The 24,443-nt window shown below is 38.9% G+C and overlaps 1 protein-coding gene across 6 annotated transcripts in view; it reads left to right on the forward strand.

Annotated features, from left to right (window-relative positions):
• LOC128916682 (delphilin-like) overlaps positions 1-24,443 on the forward strand; it is a 57,216-nt gene that overhangs the window by 24,676 nt on the left and 8,097 nt on the right. For 2 of the 6 annotated variants that reach the window (XR_008469033.1, XM_054218654.1), the window contains exons 9-17: positions 611-722; positions 4,369-4,459; positions 5,024-5,110; positions 7,301-7,453; positions 9,057-9,186; positions 9,310-9,342; positions 11,103-11,206; positions 12,515-12,598; positions 16,182-16,310. Coding sequence is in view for 5 of the 6 variants with exons in the window: in XM_054218654.1 (XP_054074629.1) it covers positions 611-722; positions 4,369-4,459; positions 5,024-5,110; positions 7,301-7,453; positions 9,057-9,186; positions 9,310-9,342; positions 11,103-11,206; positions 12,515-12,598; positions 16,182-16,286 (899 nt within the window). In the remaining variant the exon portion in view is untranslated. Of the gene's footprint in view, positions 1-610; positions 723-4,368; positions 4,460-5,023; positions 5,111-7,300; positions 7,454-9,056; positions 9,187-9,309; positions 9,343-11,102; positions 11,207-12,514; positions 12,599-16,181; positions 19,230-24,443 lie in introns of those variants that run through there. The other 4 variants (XM_054218652.1, XM_054218656.1, XM_054218653.1 and 1 more) reach the window with 3 other exon arrangements.

Below are 24,443 nucleotides of genomic sequence, written 5' to 3' on the forward strand. Positions count from 1 at the left end.
ATATTATGATCCAGCCCCATGTCAGCACAGAAGTCTTAAACATTACAAAAACTCTTAATCAGATTTTAGAATATCAGTCAGCATGGAAGAAGCGAGCACTTCCCAGGTTGCCTTCATTTTGGGAGTAATTTTCCTTGCATGGACTCTAACTACCCTCTTTTGAACCCTGGAGGTTAAGCAAAGCAAGTAAACAAAATCTAGATCAATTGAAAATTTAATTTCTTTATCCTTCAAAATATTATAATATGCCAATTAATTGTATTGTTATTTAGAAAAAGAATATTTTCACTGTTGAGCTGAGTACAAGAGAAATATATACAAACAAGTACTCGAGTACCTTCCAGTAACAGTATATTGATAGTTCTGTTGTAAGCATTGACTGTTTTCTGGCAGAAATATATTTTTGATTGACTGCAGCTATGTATATTTAAAGAAAATATGAAGACTGAGTTTTTGCATTAGCAGTTACCCTTAGCAGTTTTGGGGTTTTTTCCTGTGTTTTTTTTTTTCTTTCTTTTTTTAAATCTGGAAAGTAAATATGAAATGTTTTGGTGATTTTCCTTCCCTTGAGCATTTTCTTCAAAGTAATCTAATAATAATTTCCCTCCAGACATTTTTCTTAAAAGTTTTCGTATAAAACCAAGCGAGCTGAAAGAAAAACTGTACATTATACATGAAGAGAGTGGTGGACTTACAGATGAGCAGATTACAACACTAAGAAGGTAATCTTTGGGGTTCAATTATTTGTTTATAATATATGTTACCTTTTGGAGAAGGCATAATCTTCTGCAAGTAACGCAAAGGTCAGGAAAGGTGCTACGGAGACATTGGATCTGTCCTCACTGTGAATAGAACATTAGGGTTGCGCACTGAAATCTCAGTCCTTGCAACTGAGATTTTAGAACATGCCTCCAAAATATCACTTTCCCCCATGTTATATAGGAAATGGGATTGCAAGAAATGACAGGAAATTTGACATGATTTTGTGAAGTAGTTACAAGCAGCAGCGTTAGTAAAAGAATAAGTTGTGGCAGTCAGCAGGTGTAACTTGATGAGAAAACTTTACGTCTCTTACTACAGCCTTACCGTCTGTTGGGAGATCAGAAACTTTTGATGTGAAATTTTTTCTTGATTCAAAATGAGAAAAAATTTTACTGTTTTACTAAAGCAATCTTGAAAAAAGATGACACTGGCAAAGAAAGTGAGGAAGTAAATAACTGATCTTTCTTCTTCTTGTGGAATGAGTTTAATTTTGGCCTTAAAATCCTGATCCTAATCAGTACATCAGCAGTAATTTTAAAGTCTGCAGAATCATGCCTGTACTCAGAAAGTGATGTGAACAGGAAGAACAGACAAGTAACATATGGAATTAATGTCATTCTGTGAGATGGCTTGTACAGAGCTTGCCTGAAGCATGAAGGGACGTGGACAAGAATCTGAATATTTAAATGTTTTATATGTACCAGTGCTCTGGAGGAAGTTTCCATGCTGCCCCAGTGCTTTACCAGTTATACTCCGCGCTGGTGCGCAGCAGATTACGAGCTAGTGAAATGTGTAGAGCCCCACTCAAGGTAGCAGAGCTCTGTTGCCTTTCAAAAGCTGACCTTAAAGGCGTCATTCAAAAAAGAAAGATCTTACTGCAGTACTGCAGTTTCTAATTGCAGTGATGGAATTGGTCAGCAGACAACTGCAGTGACATGTCTTGGACATCGAGAGTGCTCTCCAGTTACACACTCCACAGAAACAAACGGTTGGAGCTGGCAGCAGTAAAGGAAATGCCTCCAGCCCCGCAGAGTGCCTGGGCTCTGGCCAGCCCCGTTTTTGAGGGCAGCCTCTGCTCACACCTCGGTTTGAAGGAAAACACTGAACACGCTCTCTTGTTCAAGCCCTGATACAGCACTGCAGATTCAGTCCAGAGTCTCCGTGCTGTTGAAGTTGGTGAACTGCGATCACTGATTTATGGCATCTGGGCTCTTTGCCATCAGACAATAATAATGATGATGATGATGATGGCAGGGAAGCTTGAAAGATTTTATTTTTTCCTTGAAGATTTCAGAGTCCTCCTTTGATAGCAATAATGCTGAGGAAATTTTTCTAGCAATCAAATGTGTAAGAGATATTGGATGCTGTATTGCTATATGCTATTTAGGATCAAGGATTCTGTTCATGGGATTCTTATTTATTGCCAAAATCTAGGAATACATGTACAAATCTTGTAGTGAAAGGAAGCTAATTTTTTCCACCCCAACAGTTTTAAAAGTGTTACTGAAATAGATGAGAGGCATTTCCATGGCAGTTCAGGGTCTTATGGCTCCCATTCAGACACCTCATCGAAGGAGCAGACGCTTCTCTTGAAACACCAGCACTCAGAAGTTTCTCTTGTACTGTAGTGGCCTTGGCGTGACACAAGTAGCAGGACACTTAGCACTTCTGAAGACCTTTCCGCTTGATTTAGGTGGTGTGGTGGAAAATTTTACCATTGAAAACTGTGGCCCCCAGTTAACTGAGAACCTGTGGTTAAGACAGAAGTTCAAACAGAATAGTCAGGGGCTGGAAAATTCCTCTCTGTGCAAATACCTGTCACACTGTCTAAGCCTGAGCAGGAAGCCTAAATTCTACTATTGTAGAATGAAAAATATTTAAAGCCAAAACCAAGATTTTCAAGACTGTGACCAGGGAGCAGAATGTTTTGTTCATGTATCCAGTGAAGGGTAGTGCAGGTGGTGGAATTTTATTAGAAACTTCAGGTCTTATTTTGATATGGAAACATGTGTCCATAGTTCTCTGGATGATTCTTTATCCTGTTGTCTTAAAATCAATAGCAAAGCACTCTTTGTCTCTATAAACTTAATTTTTCAGAACAGTGGGAGATTTTTTATTGTATAAATTCCATTAGAGTTGCATTCATGTAAAAAGATATTTATGAAATGCATTCACATATTGTTCTGCTTCCTTTTCCATGGCTTACATTGTTTAATGCTTTAAGCTTTAAACCTTCTAGACACACTGCTAGTTTCATTTCTTATACATAATACATTAAAACAATTTGACGGGATATCAGACTTCTGATTAAATCAAGATATTTGCTGTCAGCTTTTAAAAAAATGTCCTTTGAATTTACTTAAAAAATCAAATTATTTTTAATGATAAATACAACCCCTTTCATTTGCCAACAGATATCTGTTATTTTTAAATGAAAATTTATTATTTTCTTGATGATGAAGGGTGATGAATGTAATATTTTGTAATCTGCTTTAATGTAGATTTAATAATTCAAACTCCAGTAATTATTCAAATGAAATATCATATTAAATTATTGACAACAGTAACAAAAATAAATCTTATTGTTTGTCCTGTATTTAGCATGCTAAAATCTTTGCTTTATTTCTTACATCTTTGAATAAATTTCCTTACTTTTAATGAAAATGTATATCTATCCCCACGAATGTTAAGTTATACTTACTACAATTTTAGTAGGTTGTTTGCATTGAAAGCAGAGAAGATAGTAGACCCGAATACTTATTTCAGAGTCTTAACACTCCTTCTCATGTGTTTGGTATAACATCGAATTTGTTTTTCTTAACATATGCTATGAATTCCCACAGAGTGTCAGTCAGACAGGCAGGAAGATCCCCGAAGGAGGGGAACTGTGGTGTTGTGTTTATTTTTCCAAGTGGAGGCATGTTTAAAGATGTCAGTTTTCTAAAAATCTGCAGCTCTGGAGTACTGTGGGAGAATATTCTCTTCCCTTATGCAGAACTCTTGTTTCATGGGCAATTAAAAAAGTTTTAGAGGTAGGAGTTGGTCAGACCGTGGGGCCCACTGGTTAATCACACCATAATATGAGTCTGCTCTGCTTTTGTGCTAATTTTCCAAAGAAGTTATTGCTGGACAGAAGTGGAACTGGCATGGCCATAACTGCTCAGAAAGCGTATATTGTTTCTAGGTGCATTGGAAAGGTTATTGTCAGGTACGTTCATCTAATCAATGACAACAAGCCACGTATGCATCAAGCACAGAATTAACGAACCTTTTTGGAAATTATGGCCTTAACTTGTCTGTTGTGTGGTTTTACCTTTTCCAACATAGCCCATGCCATTGTAAATTGTAGATCTGCAATTGAACACTACCGACTGACTTTCAAGCATTTCCAGATACGCAGGCGTATCTGCAGATTGTTTTTGCTTTCCATCACACAGTCGGCTCAAATGTCTATGATGTTTCAGGGATTAAAGAATAAATATGCAATACGTAAACCACACTAAACAGTAAGACATTCCAATGCATGGAATGGAATGATTGTTTTATATTACAACAGTATTGAATGAAGAGGAAGAGGATGTCTACTTTTCATTTGCTGTTTTACAGATACATGCCAACACCAAAAGATGCAGAAAGGTATCAGTCATTCAAGGGGTCTCCTTCAGAGCTGCATGTGGTTGATCAGTTTATGTTAGAGGTAAGAAGGTACCGCATTAAAAGACACCACGTGCTATTTCTAGCACACTCTCTTTGACATAAAACCACTACAAGAAGCTGTTGTTTGGAACCGAAATTTACAATCTCAGCCAGAATCAGTATAAGAGGATTTATCTGATAAAGAGTTGAGACAGGTAGATATTATGAAGAGAATGGCACAGATCCCTTAGCATCTCCAAGTCACGTGTCCTCCCCTTCTTCCAAGTAGGAGTTGGTTTATTCTGAGCTAGATTTCCAAAATCTGTAAGCACAACAATGTATGCATTTAACCATTCTTGTTCACAAGAAATGAGTCTCATTGATTTTAATAGTATCTGTCCCTATGAGCATACAGTGTCTTATTGAATTTGTATATGCAAATGATGCATATTCAGATATGTGCCATAGTATATCTACAGATTAAGGCCTGGAATAAATTTAATGAATGGGCACAGAAATTAGGAAAACTATGGTCCAGCTGAATTACTCAAGAAATTATGAAAGATATATGCATGTGTTGGTATAAACATGAGTTTTGATTCCTTTTCTGTTCAATTCTACGCAGATGTGTAAAATCCCTCACTTAAGCCAGAGGTTGGATCTCCTGCTTACTGTTCGTGAGCTCCCTGTGAGCATGAGAGATTTGGAGCCTGTAAGTAACATGCCTCCTTTATAGTGTTTTTGTAATCAACATCTGCCAGTTAGATAGTAGAGGGCCAAGCGGCCTCAGTGCAGATTTCAAAGTTGTGTAGTTGGGGAGGTTTTGGTTTGGTTTGTTTTTTTTTCCTATAGTGAAACATCTCACAGTCCATAGTGTGAGCAATTCCTAGTGTAAAAATGCAGGCCGTCTAGTATATAACAAAAACATTTCATAGCACTGTTCAAAAGTAAAGAGCAAAAAGGTTAAAAAACTTTAAAAAAAAAAAATCTCTACAGGTCACGTAGAGACTGTAAGTGACATGAAACTGTTAGAGACAGGCTGCATTTGAAATACAGTGGCACTATCGGCTGAAGTATTTGGAATACTTTTTGGAATCCAATTCATTTTATTGTGTTTGGTTAGTGATGGTACTCCACAGTACTGGTTCAAAACAAAGCACAGTAAAAAAATATTGGGATAAATGACGGCTATGATATGCATGTATATACATGCATGTGCATTTAATATACTTATTCCACTAAGGTTCAAGAAGCAGTTGCTAATGGGCCTGGCAGTGGAATAGACATCCACAAAGCGGGGAGAAAAGAACAGGAAAGGATTTTCAAATTTTTATTTGGTGTTGTTAAACTTTCCTCTTTGTCCAGTAATAAGACAGAAGCGAATTTCGCCATTGAAATTTAATTCCTTTTGTGGGGAGGTTCTTGCCCCGTAAGCTGAAAGAATCAATGTAAAGTCATAGATACATAGAGCAAGTTTATTCGACCAGCGTCTCATAGACATTTACTACTGTCAGAAGACTGAAGGAGGCTGCTCACCCCAAGGATTACAGCAACTAATTGAAATGTTGCAAGCCAGAGTTCAAGTCCCTCTCTGTTTTTTTCAGGATGACCTAGGGGTGGGGGGGATGCAAATAAACAGTGTCCCAGTCTCATGGACTGGATCTTCCTGTTCCAAACTGCTGCCTTACCTGCCAGGGTTTGTATATGCTTTGATTCAAAACAAAGTATTTCGACACAATCTGTCTCTATGAAAATTTCATAATGTTTCAAATGTTTTGCTCTTATTTGTCATGGGAATGAAAACAAAACTTGAAGGTTCTGCAATTCCGAGTTGTTATCCTTTGTCTGGCTGTGATTAAAACCATAGTAACAGGGAACAAAACTTAGAAGAGGAACAGATGGAAAACGCTTGGGAGATGCACAGATTTCTGACCGTGCCTGGTACAATGCTACACCTTTGCTGTCCTCGACCGAAACCAAATATTTGAATATTTGGAAGCTATTGTATATACTGTTTGCTTTGGAGGATATTTAATGTTCATTGAAGAGCTGGTTAGTTGTCTAAGTATTTTCTTACTTATACACATTAATGCATGTTTGTAAAACATAGATTATACACCTAAAATTCTATGGGACAATCTGAATATTGGCTTTCAGCCCTGTGATGTGCTATAAAAGTTTTAACAATGGCTTTCAACTCTCCTGTGTATTTCATCTTTTCCCTGTTTTTAAATTTGTGTGTTTTAAATTTGTGGTGACCGATGAAGAGAGGTGTGGTGCTAAAAAAATACATATTTCCTAATTTAAACCAAAACCACCTCTTGTGTCTATAGCCCTAGAAGGGAGGTGGCTTCCCCGGGAGAACAAAAATTGATACCGAGTTTGATTACAGGAAATTATTATTCTTCCTTGTGGGGAAACTGTGTTAAGAATTTTGATAAGATAACAGTCTTCAGGCTGGTATAAACAGAAGGGAGGGAGGTGAAGGGTGGAGAACCTTATACTGCACTTCAGGCTATCTGCTTCCCCTGATGCCTGACATTTGGTGCAATCTGGTGCATTCAAACAGCAAAGTACTTTTTCTTCAGAAGCATTTTTAAGAGATGAGGTTGAAGTCGTTTTGGCAGGGCTGGTTTGGCAGCCAGAAAGGGTATGACCTCAATCGGGCGCAGGGTAACTGTGCCAACACCAGCTTTATCTCGGTGGGAGACTTTTAACTGGTCCTTCCTGAAAACCCCTGGCCTGTTCCCCCAGGGACGTTGAATCAGAAGGTATCCGTCAGCTAAAGCGTGACTTGCTTCAGGTAGGGACAACGAGGCTTTTGGCAAGGGGAAGGTTTGATTGGCACCATTGATTTATTCACATTTTCAGTTTGAACTGAAGGAAGATTTGTGTGTTTCAGCTAATAAACCAGAAAATCCAAGCGAGTAAGCAGCTGCAATCCAGCCAGAAGTTTGTTGCTGTCTTGGAGTACATTTTAGCCATTGGGAACCATTTAAACGAAAAGGCTGGAAAGGACAAGGCTAAAGGATTTCGACTGTCATCTTTGACCAAAGTGAGTAAATATTTTTGTCATCATTAAAATCATCGTATTATAAGGTATTTTAGCCATTAATATTAACTTAGTTTTGCCCTGAATGTGGGGAAAGGCAATCATTTTTAATGAGAAGCTAACATTTTAACATCTGTTCTTGGTCACACTAGAAACAAAATCCTGTTTAACAATGTGTTCTTTAATGTGTGTTATAACAAGATGCATTTCCCCATTTCAGACAGCAGCACTGGCTAGATGGGGGCATTGTGGTGTTGGACACACTGTGTTTCTAATGAGGTAGAACATCAAAATGCCGACTGCCCTGATATTAAGAACCCCTGGCTAGAAGAGGCATCCAAGCTGCAGGCCCCTGGTTAGATGCAAGTTTAGATAAATTGTATTTTGCGGTTTTGTGCAGAGCACTGTTGTATGGATCCTCTTCATTTCTCTGTGGTCAGAAGCTGTAACTATGGCATTTCTTCAGTGGTAGCTGCACTTTTATGGCGCTGGAGTAATTTCTTAGCGCTCCGTTTTACTTCAATACAAAGGTCTTTTGCAGCAAGTGGTACGATGCCACTTTAAGGTAAAGTTTCAAAAGTAGAATGTAAATAAATGAATAATTTCAAAGGGAATGAAATTTGCCTGTGATGGTTTTAACTCCCCCATCATTGCTCTGTTGGGTGATTGAATAGCGGACGAAGACGGCAGTTGTGATCTTTCCTTTTTCCTGACAGAGATCTGCTGTAGAAGAAGCATCATCTAGCTCTTAGTTCTTTAACTGTCTCTTCACTGACCTACCACTTGCGTGACATTAGTCCGAGTTTTCCATTAGTTTTAAGGAAACTGCTTTCCCCTCTTCACCTGAATTTGCCATCAGAAAATGCTGCCACTGAGCACAGGATTTTTCTTCTCCACCTCACAGCGGCAGAGCATCATACTCTTATCCTCAAAAGTAAGAAATACATACGGATTTCCTAAGCTGCCTCCTACCTTTAACACTATCGTAAGATTATGCCTGATCTGTAAATAGAAGAGAGAAGGATTTTTATTTTGTTTTTGTGAGGTATCATTCCCATCTGGAGGCTTTAATATATGAGTGAGTGATTTATAACTCTCGTGACAATTCTGAGACAAAACTTGCATTCTTTTCTTTTTTTTTTAATATATATAATGGCTGTAATACCACATCTATCATAATGAAAAATGCCTACAAAATCATTTTCTGCCACAGAGCATCTTCCCAGATTCAATTAAGGAACTTTACTATCTTCGTAAACACAGCACACTGCTTTTAAATGGAAAGGAATAATTACTGTGTTTGGACATCCAAAATCAGTTGCAATCAATTAGGGTACCTTAAGTTAAAAAAGACCCCTGTGAATAAGAAGACACAAAAGAACAAGGAAGGTGAATGGATATGAAAGTGTAAAGCTGATCTTAATCAAGAATGTCTGTGAAATGGCAGATTGAAAAGGGGAAGTTTAATTTCATTGTGTTTTCTATTCTTGTAAAATTTACCTGGGAGCTATCAACATCCCTGCTGTTTCTTTTTTTTTCCTTTTTTTTTTTTTTTCTTAAAGTATAATAGCTCAGTCTGTCAATTATTGCTCTATGCTATTTGCAGTTGCCTCTGTTGCGGGGAAAGGAGAGGACGTTCACCTTGCTTCATGCCCTTGTGGAACAGATCTTCTTACATGAGCCTGATTTGGCTAAATTTTCTCAGGAGTTGACAGAATTTGAAGCTGTTCCTGATGGTAAGAGAACTGAGGAGAAAAAAATAATCAACAAATAAAAAAAATGAAGTCCTTCAACTATTGTGGAAACTCCCATCCTCACAATATGATTCTTAGCATTATTTTCCTTCTCTTCCTTTACAGCTTCCATGAAGGGCCTCAGTGCTGAAGTTGATGGTATGTAAATGTGGTTTCTAAATTCAGAGAAAGATTTTCATACGCTGTGCAGTCATTTGGAACAGTTTCTCATTGCACTTCTGTAGTTTGTAAAGCGAGGTAAAGGTTCAAAACATTGAGGTAAAGTGTTGCTATGGTGATACTTAACCTGCCATGTTACTGTGAAGAATTTTTAAAAAAGAAATATTAAAGTGTGTCCAGGTGGTTTAGAAAAATAAAAAATATACTGCCCATGGTAAATAGAGTTTATCATAAACTACAAATGTTAAGCGATACAAGTGTCTGTCAAAGTTGCGGCTGTAGCGGAGTCTCCGAGAGCAGGCAATGCAGCAGGAGAAAACTTCCTACAGTACAGTCCTGAAGTTCAAGAATTTCTTTGAACCAAACTGGTGTCCTTCTCAAGAAAGGAGTGAAGTCAACAGGAGGGAACAGAATAAGGTTGTTCAAATGTAAGATAGGCTTTGAGAGACGTTTACAAATTACCATTGAACAGTATCACAAGGTGACCAGTGAAGTCAATGGATTTTAGATGGAACCCTTTGAGAGCTGATAGAGAAGGTGTATGAGTGGATGAAAATTACTTGTATTGTGTTGGAAGTTTATAAAAAAAAATAAAAAATCTGTCTTTTGAAAATGTGGCATGGATGTTGACTGTAACTACAGACCAATATATCCTATTTCAGCTTTTGATAACGTACCTCAATGCTAGTTGCTCTCAGTTTTTGGTTTGAAAAACCCTTGCTCCTATTCTGCTGGCCTTTGGGAATCAGCCAGGCATGTAGCTTGAGGCTACCAAAGTGTGTTTTTATTCTGTTCCAAGAAATTCCAATCAACCTCTTAGGAGACATACGTAACTAAAACCAGCACTATTTACCTGCAGTGACTTGTGGGGAATATGTTGGTAGCAATTCAAAATCACTAAATATTTTAAAGACTGTTTTGGAAAGCCATGGGTAAAATAGTAAAATAGACATAGTACCAGAAACCGTTGGGAGCTATTGAAGGAGATGAATTATGGGAACTGGGGGAGATTGACTGGCCTCTTCCCTCCATGGATTCCTGATGGGCCCAGTGTAGATCACTTTTATTTTCTGAATCCCATTCTCCAGAGCAGAGAGGGAAAGAGATGCACGAAATGCCACTGAACCAGCCTTTCTCAGCGTGTAGTTCAGTGCGCATCCTGGGGCTCATCTACTGCAAGTATCGCATGAGCACAAGGGGAGGAAGATGCTGGACTGCAGCCTGGCTCAGTTCAGGACTGAGCCCCTGGAGCCAAGTCTGTATTCGCTTCTCCCCCCATTTCACACCACGAGAGGTCCCACGGTAGCAGTCTGATGTAGTGCTCGGTGCCAACTGACAAGATTTTTTACTGTTACATAGAGTTGAATTTTTGCTCTTTTATCTCTAAAGGAACCCTGAACTTTCTACACAAAAATGTGGGTTTGAAGAATGTTATTTTCATTGCTAATCCCAATGCTCAAAGCTAGGAAAGGTCAAATTTACGGCTGCTGCATAACCATACTATCGACCTCTTCATTATTCTGCAGTTGCTTGTGAAGTGATCACATACTACGTTTTCCCATAAGATCCATGCCTCTTCTGGGATCTCTATTTCAAAACAGAAAGTTAATATTGCTAGATGAACATATTATAGACCCATATTCTCCTAAATTTTCCGTGTGTCCTAAATTAAACATTTGCAGTCCTTTGGACACAACTGCATGCTAGTGAAATTTCTCATTTTCTTTCTCTTTTGTTAGTTTTAAAAAAAGAATTGGAAAATGTTATTCAGTGCAGGCGGCTTATTAAACCCAAGACAATCAAAGCAACGCCCCAGGAGTCACAGTTCTGCAGGGAACTAAAGGTAACATTATCATGACCCTATTGTGGGCTGGAGGTAAAAGATGAGCAACGTGCTTAATTTTTGCTGAGTCCTGCCCTGGCAAGGGGGTCAGGCGCATTTGAGGGAAAGCGGCCTTTTATTCCCCTCTGATAGTGTCTCATAGTGTTCGCTGCAGCATGGGATGGGCTTTTCAGAGTTTCTGCATCTCCTGCTTTTGCTTCACAGGCAAATGGGCTGGAGTGGATGAGGAACAGGTAGCCCCACTGTTGCTCATGATAAGTACTTTGCAATAATAGCAATTCTAAAGCACATATGAATTTGCGATAACTTTCTCTGCCCTTAGACAGAAGGGAAAATAGCATAGAGAAACATCATCCAAGGGCATGCCTATGTTGTGAGTATAGGTTGGATGGTTCTGCCCATGCTAGGGGCAGAACGAGGTAGGCTGGAAGTCACAATGGAGCTGAGCAGGCTGGAGAGAGCCCAGTTCTGGCCAGGAGTCACCAGAGCCAAACACAAGGCTTATTAGCTCAGGGGCAAAGAGCACTGTTGTGCCAGTTATGAATGGGGCTACTTCCAGCGAGGGTGTTCCCCACTGCCGCGGTGTGGACGTGTTCATCTCTGCTGTCCTGGATATCTTCGTGCTGTGCTTCACTGGGTAGTGTTGGCTAAACCCATACAGAATCACAGAATCTTCATGGTTGGAAAGGACCCTTAAGATCATCGAGTCCAACCAAACAACCTACAATCTCTGCCACTAGACCATGCCCTGAAGCGCCACATCTAGACATTTCTTAAATACCTCTAGGGATGGTGACTCAAGCACCTCCCTGGGCAGGCTGTTCCAGTGCCATTTCCTTCTCCCTTGGAACAGCTCAAGGCTATGCTTCTTCAATACATATTAAGTTGTCTTGTATATGTATAAGGTATATATAAATGTGTATGTTACAAAGAAACTGAGATTAAGAAGTTTTGTTTCTAAGGCCTTGTTTATGACTCCTCAAGAACTAACAACTGGGAGTGTTTACTTCATGCGCAAAAAAGCTAGACTATGCCAAACGATGCTTACCTAGTCCTGTCAATTTTAATAGATTTAGGTAGTGCCATTGGATGATACAGTAAAAAATTCTGTAACACTGATTTTTTTTTTTTTTTTTTTAATCTTTGATGTCTTAATACTTGCAAGGAAATGTATGCTTATCTTTTGTGAAATGTGAAATTTTTGTGACATGAAAATTTTGACTTGAATCATCTTGTTTTCACTGCTGTTTAATTTCTGCTTTAATGTTATGCTCCTATACCAAATTAAGAAGTTTTATTTTATTACAGGATTTAATTCAGAAATATGAAGGGGATCTATCCCAGCTGTCAAAAAGATGTGATGAAATGAAGAAGCTTTATACCAACATACTGGTACGTATCATATTAAAGTGCAATGAAAAGAAATCTACATTTCTCTAAAAAAAAAAGGGGGGGGAAGAAAGAAGTGCTAGAAATTCCCATACTTCCACATGCTTAATACTTACGCAGAAAGCAAAAAAAAAAAAAATCACACCTAACATTAGTGGAGTATTTTGAATGAAAATCTGGCTTTTATTTTTCTTGAGGACTTACAGCCCACATTTTAGAGGGTCTACAGTCCAAGCGTCAAAAAGAAAAGTAGATTTTCACCAACGTTATAAATTCAACAAGTTTAACTGTTGAATGTTTTCAACATGTTACAGAAAACACGCTAGGGAAAACAGCACGCTTTTCTGGTGCCTACCAGTAATTGTGTTTTTGGCTGGTAGGCAGCTGCAAATCTTTTGTTACTGGGGCTGAAGGTTTTCTCTAGTGACAAACTTATAGTCCATGGCATTGATTTAGCTACTGTTATTCGAATGTGAAAGAGACAGGGATAAAGATGTTAGTAGTAGCACAGATCTAAAAATGAGCAGAGCAGAAAGGAAGCTCCACGGGCAGAAGATTTCTGATAAAGATTGTCTGTTCTTGTTTGTTCCTATTATACTCACCCACACTTGCACTGGAGAAGCACCTAATTTTCTCCATCATTTTTTCTTCTGAACAGAAGCAATCCGTCTAGGTCCAATACACTAGAAAACGTTTTTTGTGTCAGAAGGTCACACCAGAAGGAATGATAGAAGCTCCACGCTGCAATTTTTAACAACATAGCATGTAGATTCCTTGTTCAGGACAATGTTCTTGGAGTGTGATGGAAATTCAGTAGGTCTCTGCTATGGTAACGGTGTTGGCAGAACAGTCACATTAGGAGGTTTTAAGGAAAGGGACAGATCTGCTGAAATGCAGTGCTAATCTCTGAAACTGGAATAACTTGCTGGCCCTGGGATTACCACACAGCTTTAAGTGGTGGTGGTGGTTTTTGTTTTTTTTTTTTTTTTTTTTTTTTTTTTTTTACCCCTTTTTTACAAGGGGGAGGGATTAGAAGTCGAGAAGTTTTATGATAGGCAAATGTTACACAGAAGATACAGCCAGGGAGACCTTTGGGGACCTATCTGAACAGACATTGAAGATTAGTGAGACATTTTACCAAGGAAACTTAATTAATAATGTTTTACTAAAATTAACATTGTAAGAATGTGCAAGGGTTTCTTTGTGTCTCTTGCAGCCTTTCACAAATGGGAAAAATGATTTGGTGTAGGGTAACAAGCCGAATTTGTATGGTAGCAAAAGAATTAGACAAAGAACTCAGTCCCAAGCCTACAAAAAAGGTTGAAGGACCAGGATAAAGCAAGAAGAAAAAAAAAGTGGAAAAACAGTGTAAATGAGAGAATTAGCAATTGAGTAACATGAGTGGAAATGGTTGAAAAGTATTCACCAAATTCCAAAAGTGGGGAGACTTTTGCTGTAAAACCTTTGGGGGACACTTCTTGCATGGGGTATGTAAGAATTTGACTTAAAAGTCACCTTCAGAAGGAGTCAGTGTCATATGGCCGAGAGCTGTGCCGTGCCCTGTGAGTGCTGGATGCACCCTCCTGCGCGTGCATACTCTGTCGTAATCCTTCTGCACGGACACTCTTTCTCTCCAGCTGTGTCCATTCAGCCAGGAGGCGTTACACGTGTGATGCCGTGCTGCAGAGATACGTGTGAGGCTCTTTGGCTTCCTTCCTTGTATTGGAAACCCTCATCTGAAACTCTTATTTGCATCTGAAGAGGATTTCATTTTCCATGTAGCTGGAAGTTTCCTCAAGTTTTAACTCAGTTGCTTTTTGCCCTCCCTTCCCGGTTATTCTCTAAAGTTCGGCATTTGATATATTTCTCTCACTTAGAATGTTTTTTTTTTTTTTTCGTTCTGAATAATGTTATTGCTAGGCAGATCTTTTTTGCATATTTATAAAGGAGGAAAAATGTAAAGCAAATATAAAATAGGATGGGTGATCAAAGACCAGGCTATCATCTCAACAGCACTAGGAAGGAATAGTCCATTTTACCTGGGGGAATATCTGATCTGGAAATGTGTTGTAGGTAGTCATGGAAATCATGTTGCACATAAAACAAAAATCCACAGGCCTACCTTTATGATTTTATATTCTGCTTATAAAATCAATAATGACCTTGGCATGTGACACTTCTATGGAATGAACAATAAATTGGGGATAACTGCCTGTGGTATAGCTGTGGGCTATCAACTTCTCACAGATGGTCATTAGCTCCAGGAAATGCCTCTCTCATTACTGTTTAACCGATGGTACACCATGGGTGAGTGGCGAGGCATGCCAAAGATCAAGAGCTTGGAGCACCCAGGAGGTGCAATTAGGAACACAACAGGCAAAACTATTAATCAGGTGTCATTGGCTAACGTTAAAGTTTTTGTGACTGGATTATGAGAGTGGTTTCTTTTACTGTGTTTCTGATTTCCAGGCAGGGGGTTTGCTCCTAAGAACATGTTAGATGATGTCAAGGTGAACACGCTTAGATAATGACAGATGCCTGTCCAAACCTTTCCGTATATTTCAGTTGCAGTCTGAAATACTGAAATACAACTACGTTGCTGTTCAGCCTTGGGAGAGCTGTATCCCCCAATTACAGAGTAGCTCTCAATTATAGCCGAGATAAGAACTTGTAGCAAGACAAGATGCCTTTTGAACTTTTTGATGAAGCCTTTGGAGCATATTCTCTAGATTTGTTCTGCTCAATTAGAAAGCTGTTGCAGGCAGAGTTATGTTCTTTAACTCATTGATCCCATTAAGGAGGAATCTTTGAAAACGATGACAAACCTCTTGAATTAAACCTTAGCAACAGATTTAATATCAAAAATCCTTTCTTATCCTAGAACTGGAGAACCTACGTGGAACTGATTTTAGCTAATGCAGGAATCCCTCTCCTAGTACTGGACTTTGTAGTATGACTGACTTTCACTTCCTCTTTTACAGCAGAGCAGACATGATGCCAATACTGTTCACGTCTTTTTCAAAAACTTTCCATCTGTTCACCCTTTCCAGGTGAAGGAAAGAAGAAAATAGGGAAAGGTGGCTCTCTGATAAATTACTTTTTCTTCTAAAAATGTCTGCTCCCCTATGAATATATTTGTTTGCAAAGCAAAATGTCAAAAAAGGAAAACTTTTTGGCTTGAACACGCTGCTACCATGCACACCATGGAATATAAACTGTTTCCCTAGTGTACGCAATTTCTTTTATGAATGGGTTCATCTAACAAACTGCAGAGCCAGGAAGCTTCATGATTTACTGATATCTGTCCTCTTCAGCTGGAGATCTATAGTCCAGCCAGAAAGACTGGGTTATACAGAAACCCAGGTTACTGAGGTAGCTCAATGACAACTCCTTGGGGCCACTTTTGCTTGGGACGTTTTGGATCTCAGCTTACTGGAGATTTTAGCCAGCTCTAAGTTGTTTATTATTATTATTATTAAAGGTATTTAACGTTTCTCCTGCTTTTTTAATTTCATTAAGATCCTAGACATGGTTTAGAGTACTTGGATATACTAACATTAAATATTTTTCTCTTTCAAAATTACAGGTAAAATTTGGGGAGCCGCAAGACCTAGACTCTCAGGAATTATTTGGATGGATATCTTCATTCATTAGTGAGTTTAGGAAGGCCTGTGATGAAGTCATGCCATAAGGACAACACAAATCTTATAACGAGGTGAGGGAAAGAGAAGTCCAGGAAACAATGTTTAAGTTAATTGGTTTGAAAGTTTCTCTACTAATAAGTAGCACATAGACCATGTATAGTCTGTACAGCAATATACCTTGATTTTCAAGAGATATTCTGTTTATAATATGTAATTTGTAAGTGGTATTTGACCTGTACGATCACAGACCGGTTCTGAGCCTCTCCCTCGTTTTTTCCGATGTACGTGCTGTTGTACCTTGATATACCCGTATATTTAGAAATGAGATACTTTTGACATTTTATAATTTCTCTTTTTAATCTTTTCCTTTGATACTCAGTCTGCTGACTGAGTTTTAACTATTACTTTCAATGAATAAGTTTCTGTATGGTGATCTAATTTTTAATTATTTTTGGCATAGTTTTCTAAATAATACTTCACAAGGTTTTTGATGAAATGGGGAGCTGTTACCCACAGAGGACAATATTTAGCAAAAATTCTTATTTTTCCTTCTGCTGCCTTAGTATGTAATGAAGAAAGTATCTAGCTGGGTGTTGGGTTTTTTTTTCTCCTGAAGTAGCACAATAAAGTAGTGCCTTTCATGGCTAATGTCATGTATTCAGGTAAAATACTATAGAATTCAATCAATATGTGAGATTTGCATTAGCAGGAAGAGAAAAATATCAGAGAAGCAAAATAAAAATGCATCATGAAGCATCTAAGTAATAGATACTGGAGGTAATTACGCATGGTTTTCAAAAGAGAAAATGCTTCTGTTGCATTTGTTGGTTTTTACGTATTTTTAATTAGAATAATTATCTGGAGCTCAAATGTATGAGAAGAAAAGGAGGCCTTTAAATGCGAAGACAAAATGGATGTCTTTAACACTGAAAGCAGGAAATAGTTCTAAAAGGTCATTGATAAAATTTGGCATTTTCTCTAGCCGTTTTGCAAATAGTGTTTGAAAAAAAGTGTATTACCTGACTTACTTTAGGTCTGACTGCCCAGGTCACACAGTGTTTGGGTTTTGATGGAAACACTGAACACTCTTCCTGACTTCAGTGCTAGAAGGAGTTAGGGCCAACCATCTGAAAGGCTTAGATGCACTTACATCTTAAAATTGCATTATCACAACCCTCTCTCGCCTGGCATTTACAATTTCTTTATATCCAGCATTTCATTTGCTGTTCTAGGTGTGACCACTGCTGAACATCTAGGTATGTAGAGAAAGGTCCAGTAAAGAGCCCGGGCACCCACCAGCTAGCTGCTGCTATACCTACATTCTTAGTGTTGGTCACCAGGAATACAGAGACACTTGGACTCTGTCTGGAAAGCAGAGTTAAAAGAAGCCCAAGATTTTTTTTCTTTTCTTGGCCTCAGTACTTTAAAGGGCATCGCAGGCTGCAGTTCCTGGGAGCTTATAGCTTCTAATGTGCCATGACTGGCAGCACACCCCCATGTGAAAAGGCAGAAAAGCGTTCCTGAGGCTAATGTGCCCATCACCAAAGGCAAGGGCTTCATTTCACAACAACCTCAATAAGTCCACTGAGGAAAGGGGATGCAGCTGAACCCCTGCCCTCCACGGGTGCTCCTGCTTGGAAGCCAAATCTGCTCCCAAGGGCAGGTACACACATCTTCTGTTTCAAAGAAGTGGGCAGGGATCGTAACTGCTCTTTTACAATGATTGTTGTCACCTCTATTTTGAGGACTCAAATCCTTACAGTCCTCCTCTTAAAGGCATGCTCTGGTCAAAAGGTGTGCTGAGCAGGCAGCATCTCATTCCTGGCCAGCGAGCAATAGCTCAGGGAAATGTCTTCAACAGGAGGCATCAGGTGTTAAGCAAAGATGAAGAGCAAAGGAGCAACTTCTCTTCCAGCTTCATGTGAAGCAAACCTGGCACCAGCTGTGACTGCCAATGGGCTTCGTAGCTTAACTTCTCTGCCTTAAATCCACCCCTCATTTTAGAGGATGTCTAAAAAGATCTGTGAGGAAGAGGCTCAACAGACTATGTATTTTATATGCTTAATATAATCTTCCAGGCACCTACCTATCATACATAGAAACTGTCTCGCGTCAGGTAGAGGATGCCTGAACTAGAGCTCTGCATTGAAGCAGCAGAAAAGTACCCAGTGGGTCCCCTCAGCTTTGTACCGCCCGTGTTGCTGCCATCCATAAGCTCTTGCATGTCTGCACTAACAAAGTGCATCTTTTTGGCTTCTCAACAGTCTTGTCAGGACTATGCTTCCAGTTCGGAACATGCAGCCATGTTTCCCAGAGGAAAAAGGAATAATAATAATAATAATAAAAAAAAAAGCAGCAAAATTAGTACCCCTGATACTTATTTTACAGAAAATTATTTACAGAAGCAAATAAAGGGATTTAATTTTGCAGAAAACATATTGGCTATATTTACATCAAGTCAGCATCAGAGCAGTGATATTTGCTTGACACTGAAGTCAGTAGCATCCGTCTATCAGGAGCTACAGCTTTATGTTGCTCATTTCTGATTGAAAGAGGAAAATTAAATTCCTTTTTAATTTCTTGCATGTCTATACCACAATACCCTATGCAGTGCATGTACATGCACTGAAAACAACACTTGCAGATTTTGATGTGTATTGTTACTGCTCCAGAATCTGAACCATCTTCATTTATATGTGAATCATGTAAGATAATCCTGCATACAAGTGCCATTTCCATGGTATCAAGATCCCTGCATCCCTGAACAGCATTCGTGATGGTCATGATAAGTTTCATGTTTTTCTACCATTATCTTAGCTCAGGAGTCCTGGGAAGTATTTTTTAACTAAATAATTTTCTCTCTCTTTTTTTTTTTCCATGACTCACTTTCCCCTAGTCTTTTTCCTCTATTATTATATCTAACAGCTTGTACTTGTTTTATAGCTCAGCTGGCATGGCCTCTTCCAATTAAAAATATATTCTACACAGTAGTCGATATCTGTGTCTTTGTGTGAATATCCTGGAGCATTAATTTAAAAAATTAATGTCCAAATACCTTCTTGGCAAGAAATTCTAGCCCCTTCAGAGAGCACAAAGCTTTCCTATGGAGCGGGAGCTTACTGAGGAGACATGTTTCAATTTTCTCAAACAAGCTATTTCTTCAGTGACTGTGAGTTTCAGAGACCTCCTGATTTATATGTAAAAATAAATAAATAGACCTTGTTGCCTACCTCATTCTTTTTTTCCCAAGTGTTATTCGTTAAGACTGGGTTTTTCAAGTCTCTTAAAGGCAACTCTATTACTAAGTTTTAGTAGTATAAAGAATAATAGCTGCTACGCCTCAACATTTATTTGGAATTACAAGCTCTAAGTCTCCATGTGGATAATGTCTGTGGAATCCTTCCTTAGCAGCTGACAGTTTATCCTGCAAACCTGGAGTCATAATAGTCAAAGCATCAGGTGAGCCTTCTGTTTGTGGAAATTAATACAATTGGGAGCACTCCGACAAGAAGCAACCTGCAAGAACTGTAGTGTTTTTACATGTGGGTTATTTGTCTCCTTACAAAACCCACAAAGCTGACACTTGGTATGTTATGAAATATGAAAACTTAATGATGACGCTATATAAGTAGTTCTGCTCAGTAAAATTCATCTCAATATTCAGTTGTGTGAGGTAAGGCTGTGGGTCAAATACTGTACTGATTTTTCTTTCATGACAGCTCAGCTATGTAAGGACTGCTTGCCCCTGAAGGAAATAGAGATCTCTTTTGAAAGTTTCTTTCCTTAAAATGCACACTTCTGCTAGTATGTGCAGTACTTCAGCAAGAACAGAAAAGATGATTTCTGGATGTCATATTAAACATTAGTTTTCTCCAGCAAAAGTGTGATGGCGAGAAGCCCCGTGCTCTGGGACTGGAGCTCCACACAGAAATCTCTGACTTCATCCACCTGCCCAGTGTCTCTGTGTATTCAAATCTGTCCCGAGAAACGCGGTAAGGAATGGAGCTCATACAGGCACAGGTGGCGGAACTGACTTGAGCTCCCAGAGGGGCCAGTGTTACACGTGTGCCAGCACTCACAAGGGTTTTCCAAGAATTCACAGTTTGAAATATAAGTATCTTCCCCCAGAGGCAGAAATTTTCCCAGCCTTACCTCAAACCAAAAATGTAATGAGCTGAGATTATCCAACACTAGACTGAGTGGAGAAAATTTATCTTCCATAAACGGAAAATGATATTGTCGGACAGTGGCTGAGCTTTGCTGTCCAGTTTTCCTTTTTTTTTTTTTTTTCTTTCCTATTAGAACTGGCAGACGACCAGGCAACAGGCAGTGTGCACCTGCTATTTGTACAAATGAACAGTAAAGCAAAGTAAAGCTTGTGGTCACTTGGAAGGTTTTCTATGTATAACAGCTTTGAAGTCACTTATGTATGCTGCTCTCCTAGTTTGAATTAATGCTTTTCAAATATAAACACCAATTGTTGGAGAAGAAAAAAACCTGTGTTAGACAAAGTGAATAAAAACATGGGGTCTCTAAAAGGGAACCTGTTGGGCACTCACTGTACGACAACTAAAGCCTGAAAGTATTCTTAGAAAATTCTCACTCCTACCCTTAAGAAGTTGCTGCTAATGATGACTCAGAAGAACCACAAATAAATTTCAAGCTGCTTGCCTTAAAGAAGAATATATTAAACAATTCAAACCGAGGGCTGCTTTGAGGAAGTGCTGGGGTGCTCTGACTCAAGCAGGGACTCAAAAAGCTCTTGGTGAGATCCTTCCCTGCCTCACTCACAGACGTTTTGCTGTGGATATTCAAGAACCAAGATTTCAATCCCTGATTCGGAAGATATTTTCAGACCGCCAAAAATGCTCAACTATTAAGTTTTCTCACCAAACTGAATACAAATATTCATTTTTTTCACTGTTGCTGCTCACTACCCAAGTAGAATGTACCAAAAGTTGAACGTCTACTTTATTCCCAGAGTAACAAAGAAAGGGAGCGCCCATTAATGAAAACTCTAACTCAGATTTATGCAGGTATGATATGTCCAAGAAGCAGACTGTGCTTTCTTGGGTATACATTGAAATGATTGCAGGGATTGCTAAATGTGCTTAAGCCTTACCCTTGCTGCCTCTTTACCCAGGGATGAATTTTGCCCATTGAGAATATTTTTGTCAAGGACAGTCAGCAGTAATTAAACAACAGAAAAGTACAAAGTAGGTAAACATTGCTTTAAGCTCATTTTACAAATACGACATTTGAAACAAAAGGTTTTAGATGCAGATTTTAAGTCTCTGGATGCAATTTAAAAAGGCTACAATGTGTTTTGAAACATAAATAACTGTCACTCTTTTGCTTGCACAAGGATAAATAACTAGTGATGTATGCTGTGGTGACGTCATTTGCTATTGAACTAAAAAAAGAAAATAACCCCAGAGGTTATTGTCTATAAAGATCAAGTACTGATGAGCATATTTATACCAAAACTCTCCTGAACAAGCTCTATAGGACTTGGCCTGAAATGATGTAATTATAAATAGAAATTTGCTCGACTCAATTTCAAAACAGGAACTTTTCTCAGCCAGTAAATAATTCTCAGATAATATCCCAAGCTGCTGTCATTAATGCTTAAATTGAAGTTTGTTATTTGGAATCCTGCCATTTAAAACAATCTGATGTCACGCTTTGTTGTCAGGAATTAAGCTGATTAGGAAAATTAAAAACAACCGAAATCCTTTTGATTATGGATTTACTGAACTTGCCCTGCGAAAGGACAACCCGGCTGTGATGACTCCGCTCTCCAAGCTAAAGCACAGCTCTGGCTGCATTTGATGAAACAGCGCCGCGGCGCCAGCCTGCGGTGTGCTGAGCTGTCGGGCGCTCCTCTGACTCTTGCGACTTCTCATTTAGAGGCACTGATTGTACCCTATCCGCGCGGGTGTGCTGTGCAAAATAGACATTTCAGGGAATGAAATCTAGAAAACAGTTGTGATTCATTTCAGTCGCTCCCACCTCTTCCCCTTGCAGCTGTGCAAAAATAGTCAAGTGTTATTGAGCCGCACGTAGAATATGACTGTCTCGAGATTGGGATAGTCAGTTGGAAGGAGGAAACCTAAGTGCCAGTCGCTATTTCAAGAAATGTTTGTATATTTTTATATAGAAATTCCATTAGTACAGAGGCCAGACTTCACATCTACCTCTTTTCAGGCTGTGGACCATAGACTGAAGAGCTAGAACCCCTAGAGCCTAATTTCTGTGAATGTGGTGACTGGACTTGGATTTTGGATCCAGTTCTGGGGATGAAATGCACAAAAGTGATGCAGAGCTTGTGGTTTAGATGTGTAAATCCTTTCTATCAATTTGTCTCTCCCTTTCTGCAAGCAGGAAGGCTGTCCTGACACCCCCCTCAAAGGGCTGGAGTGCATGCAAAAAATAGCTTCTGTGTTAAACTTTTTCATCTCAATCCTTTGAGACTCAGATAACTGCTTATTAGCATTCATCTTGATGAACTTATCCCGTAGGAAAACTGTGAGCAGCCTTAGAGAAAGCTCAACACAATGCAGTCAGTGAAATTTTGTTACTTGCTGAAAGCGAGCCAATGTTTTAATCTGAAAATCCCATAGATTGGGGTTGGCATTACGCTGAGAGCCATGTTGAGAAATGACTTTTGGAATGGGAGTCTTAGAGAAGGACACCCTTGTCAAGTACTTTGACCTCAGAGTGACTGCTGAATACTATCAGCTCTTCAGAAGTACTCACTGTTTGGACATTTGTTTAATTTTATTCCTGTTTTGCCTAGTATTTCTTTTACATATTCTGGTATCTTAATTGGAGATATTAAAAAAAAAGGAGTTTTGGCACAATCACAGAATGGTGGAAGGTACCTCTGGAGGTCATTTAGTCCAGAGCAGGGTGCCCAAGACCATGTCCAGTGTAGTTTTGAATATCTCTGATGATGGAGAAGATGGAGATTTCACAATTTCTCGGTCAGTTTAACATTTCTAGGAGTTATTAGCTGAGGACCAAAAGAAAGACAGAACGTGAGCTCAGGAGCCTCATTTCCTTAAGAAAGCGGGTTAAAAACAAATGATAACTGATTGTCACTTGGGAAAGACACCTACCAGCCAAGGGAGAGAAATTAGTGGGTTTGATGGCCTTGATTCCTTAGCTGTGAAATATATGTATTGTTTTCTTCTCTGCATCTTTTTAAAGCATTCACTACAACAAAGATAGCTAATAGATATTTATTGTTCTTGACAGCTTTGCTTGGACAGAATCAGAAAGGTCTGGTTAAAAATGACTCAGTGACACGTCCAGGAAATTATTCGATCTTAATGGAAAAATGCTTTTAAAAGACTTGATCTTTTTCCATCCCAAAGGTGGCTGCAGTTCATCTCTAAGAAGTTCTAGATTACCTATAGTTAATTATGCAATGTTGGTGTCCTCTGGGATGAATTTGCTTTCCTTAGAAAGTTTAGATGGGATTTGAAGGAGGAGTTCCAACCCAGCTCTTGCAGTGCTGTGTGTTTCCCATGCACTGGCTGGTCATCTTCAATGGTATTGTCCTGTTTGGCCCTCAATGGTAAATGCATGGTTTCCAGGATGCTTTCTGTGGGTGTGGTTTGTAAAGTTCCACAAATAATAGTGAAAAGTGCTATTCGTGAGCGATTATGAGAATTTACCTTTTGGAATAATGACAAGCCTTGCAGGACACGCAGGGAATGTGTTTTACCCTTCATACTGCTGGCACAATTTTCAGATTAATAAAAGAAGGAAAGAAGGAAGGATGGAAGATCGAAAAATTAATTTAATGCTTCTGTACTGCAGTAGTGATGTATGCACAGCACAGAAGAATGCTGCAAATGTGGTGTCAAGCTTTATAGAGGCTCGAGATCGCTGAAAAAATAAAGATGTATCTAACACGATCTTAATATTTCATTCAAACTTCAGGACTTGGGGATTTTTTTTTGTCCTTATCCATATCTGATACCTCAACAGGCATATTTGGAGGACTCTAATATCAACATCTGGGGAATGACTGCTTATGTATGGCTGTCTCTTGCAAAAGATGAAAAAACCCAAAAAAATAACAAAGCAAAACATTGTAATCCCCTCTGTTTTTCTTGACATGTAATTTCTGTGACAAGAGCAGTTTTAAACATTTATAGGGACATACAAACAGAACGCTCAAACTTGAAATCATT

Source organism: Rissa tridactyla, chromosome 12 (genome assembly GCF_028500815.1).
Source record: "Rissa tridactyla isolate bRisTri1 chromosome 12, bRisTri1.patW.cur.20221130, whole genome shotgun sequence".
NCBI lineage: Eukaryota > Metazoa > Chordata > Aves > Charadriiformes > Laridae > Rissa > Rissa tridactyla.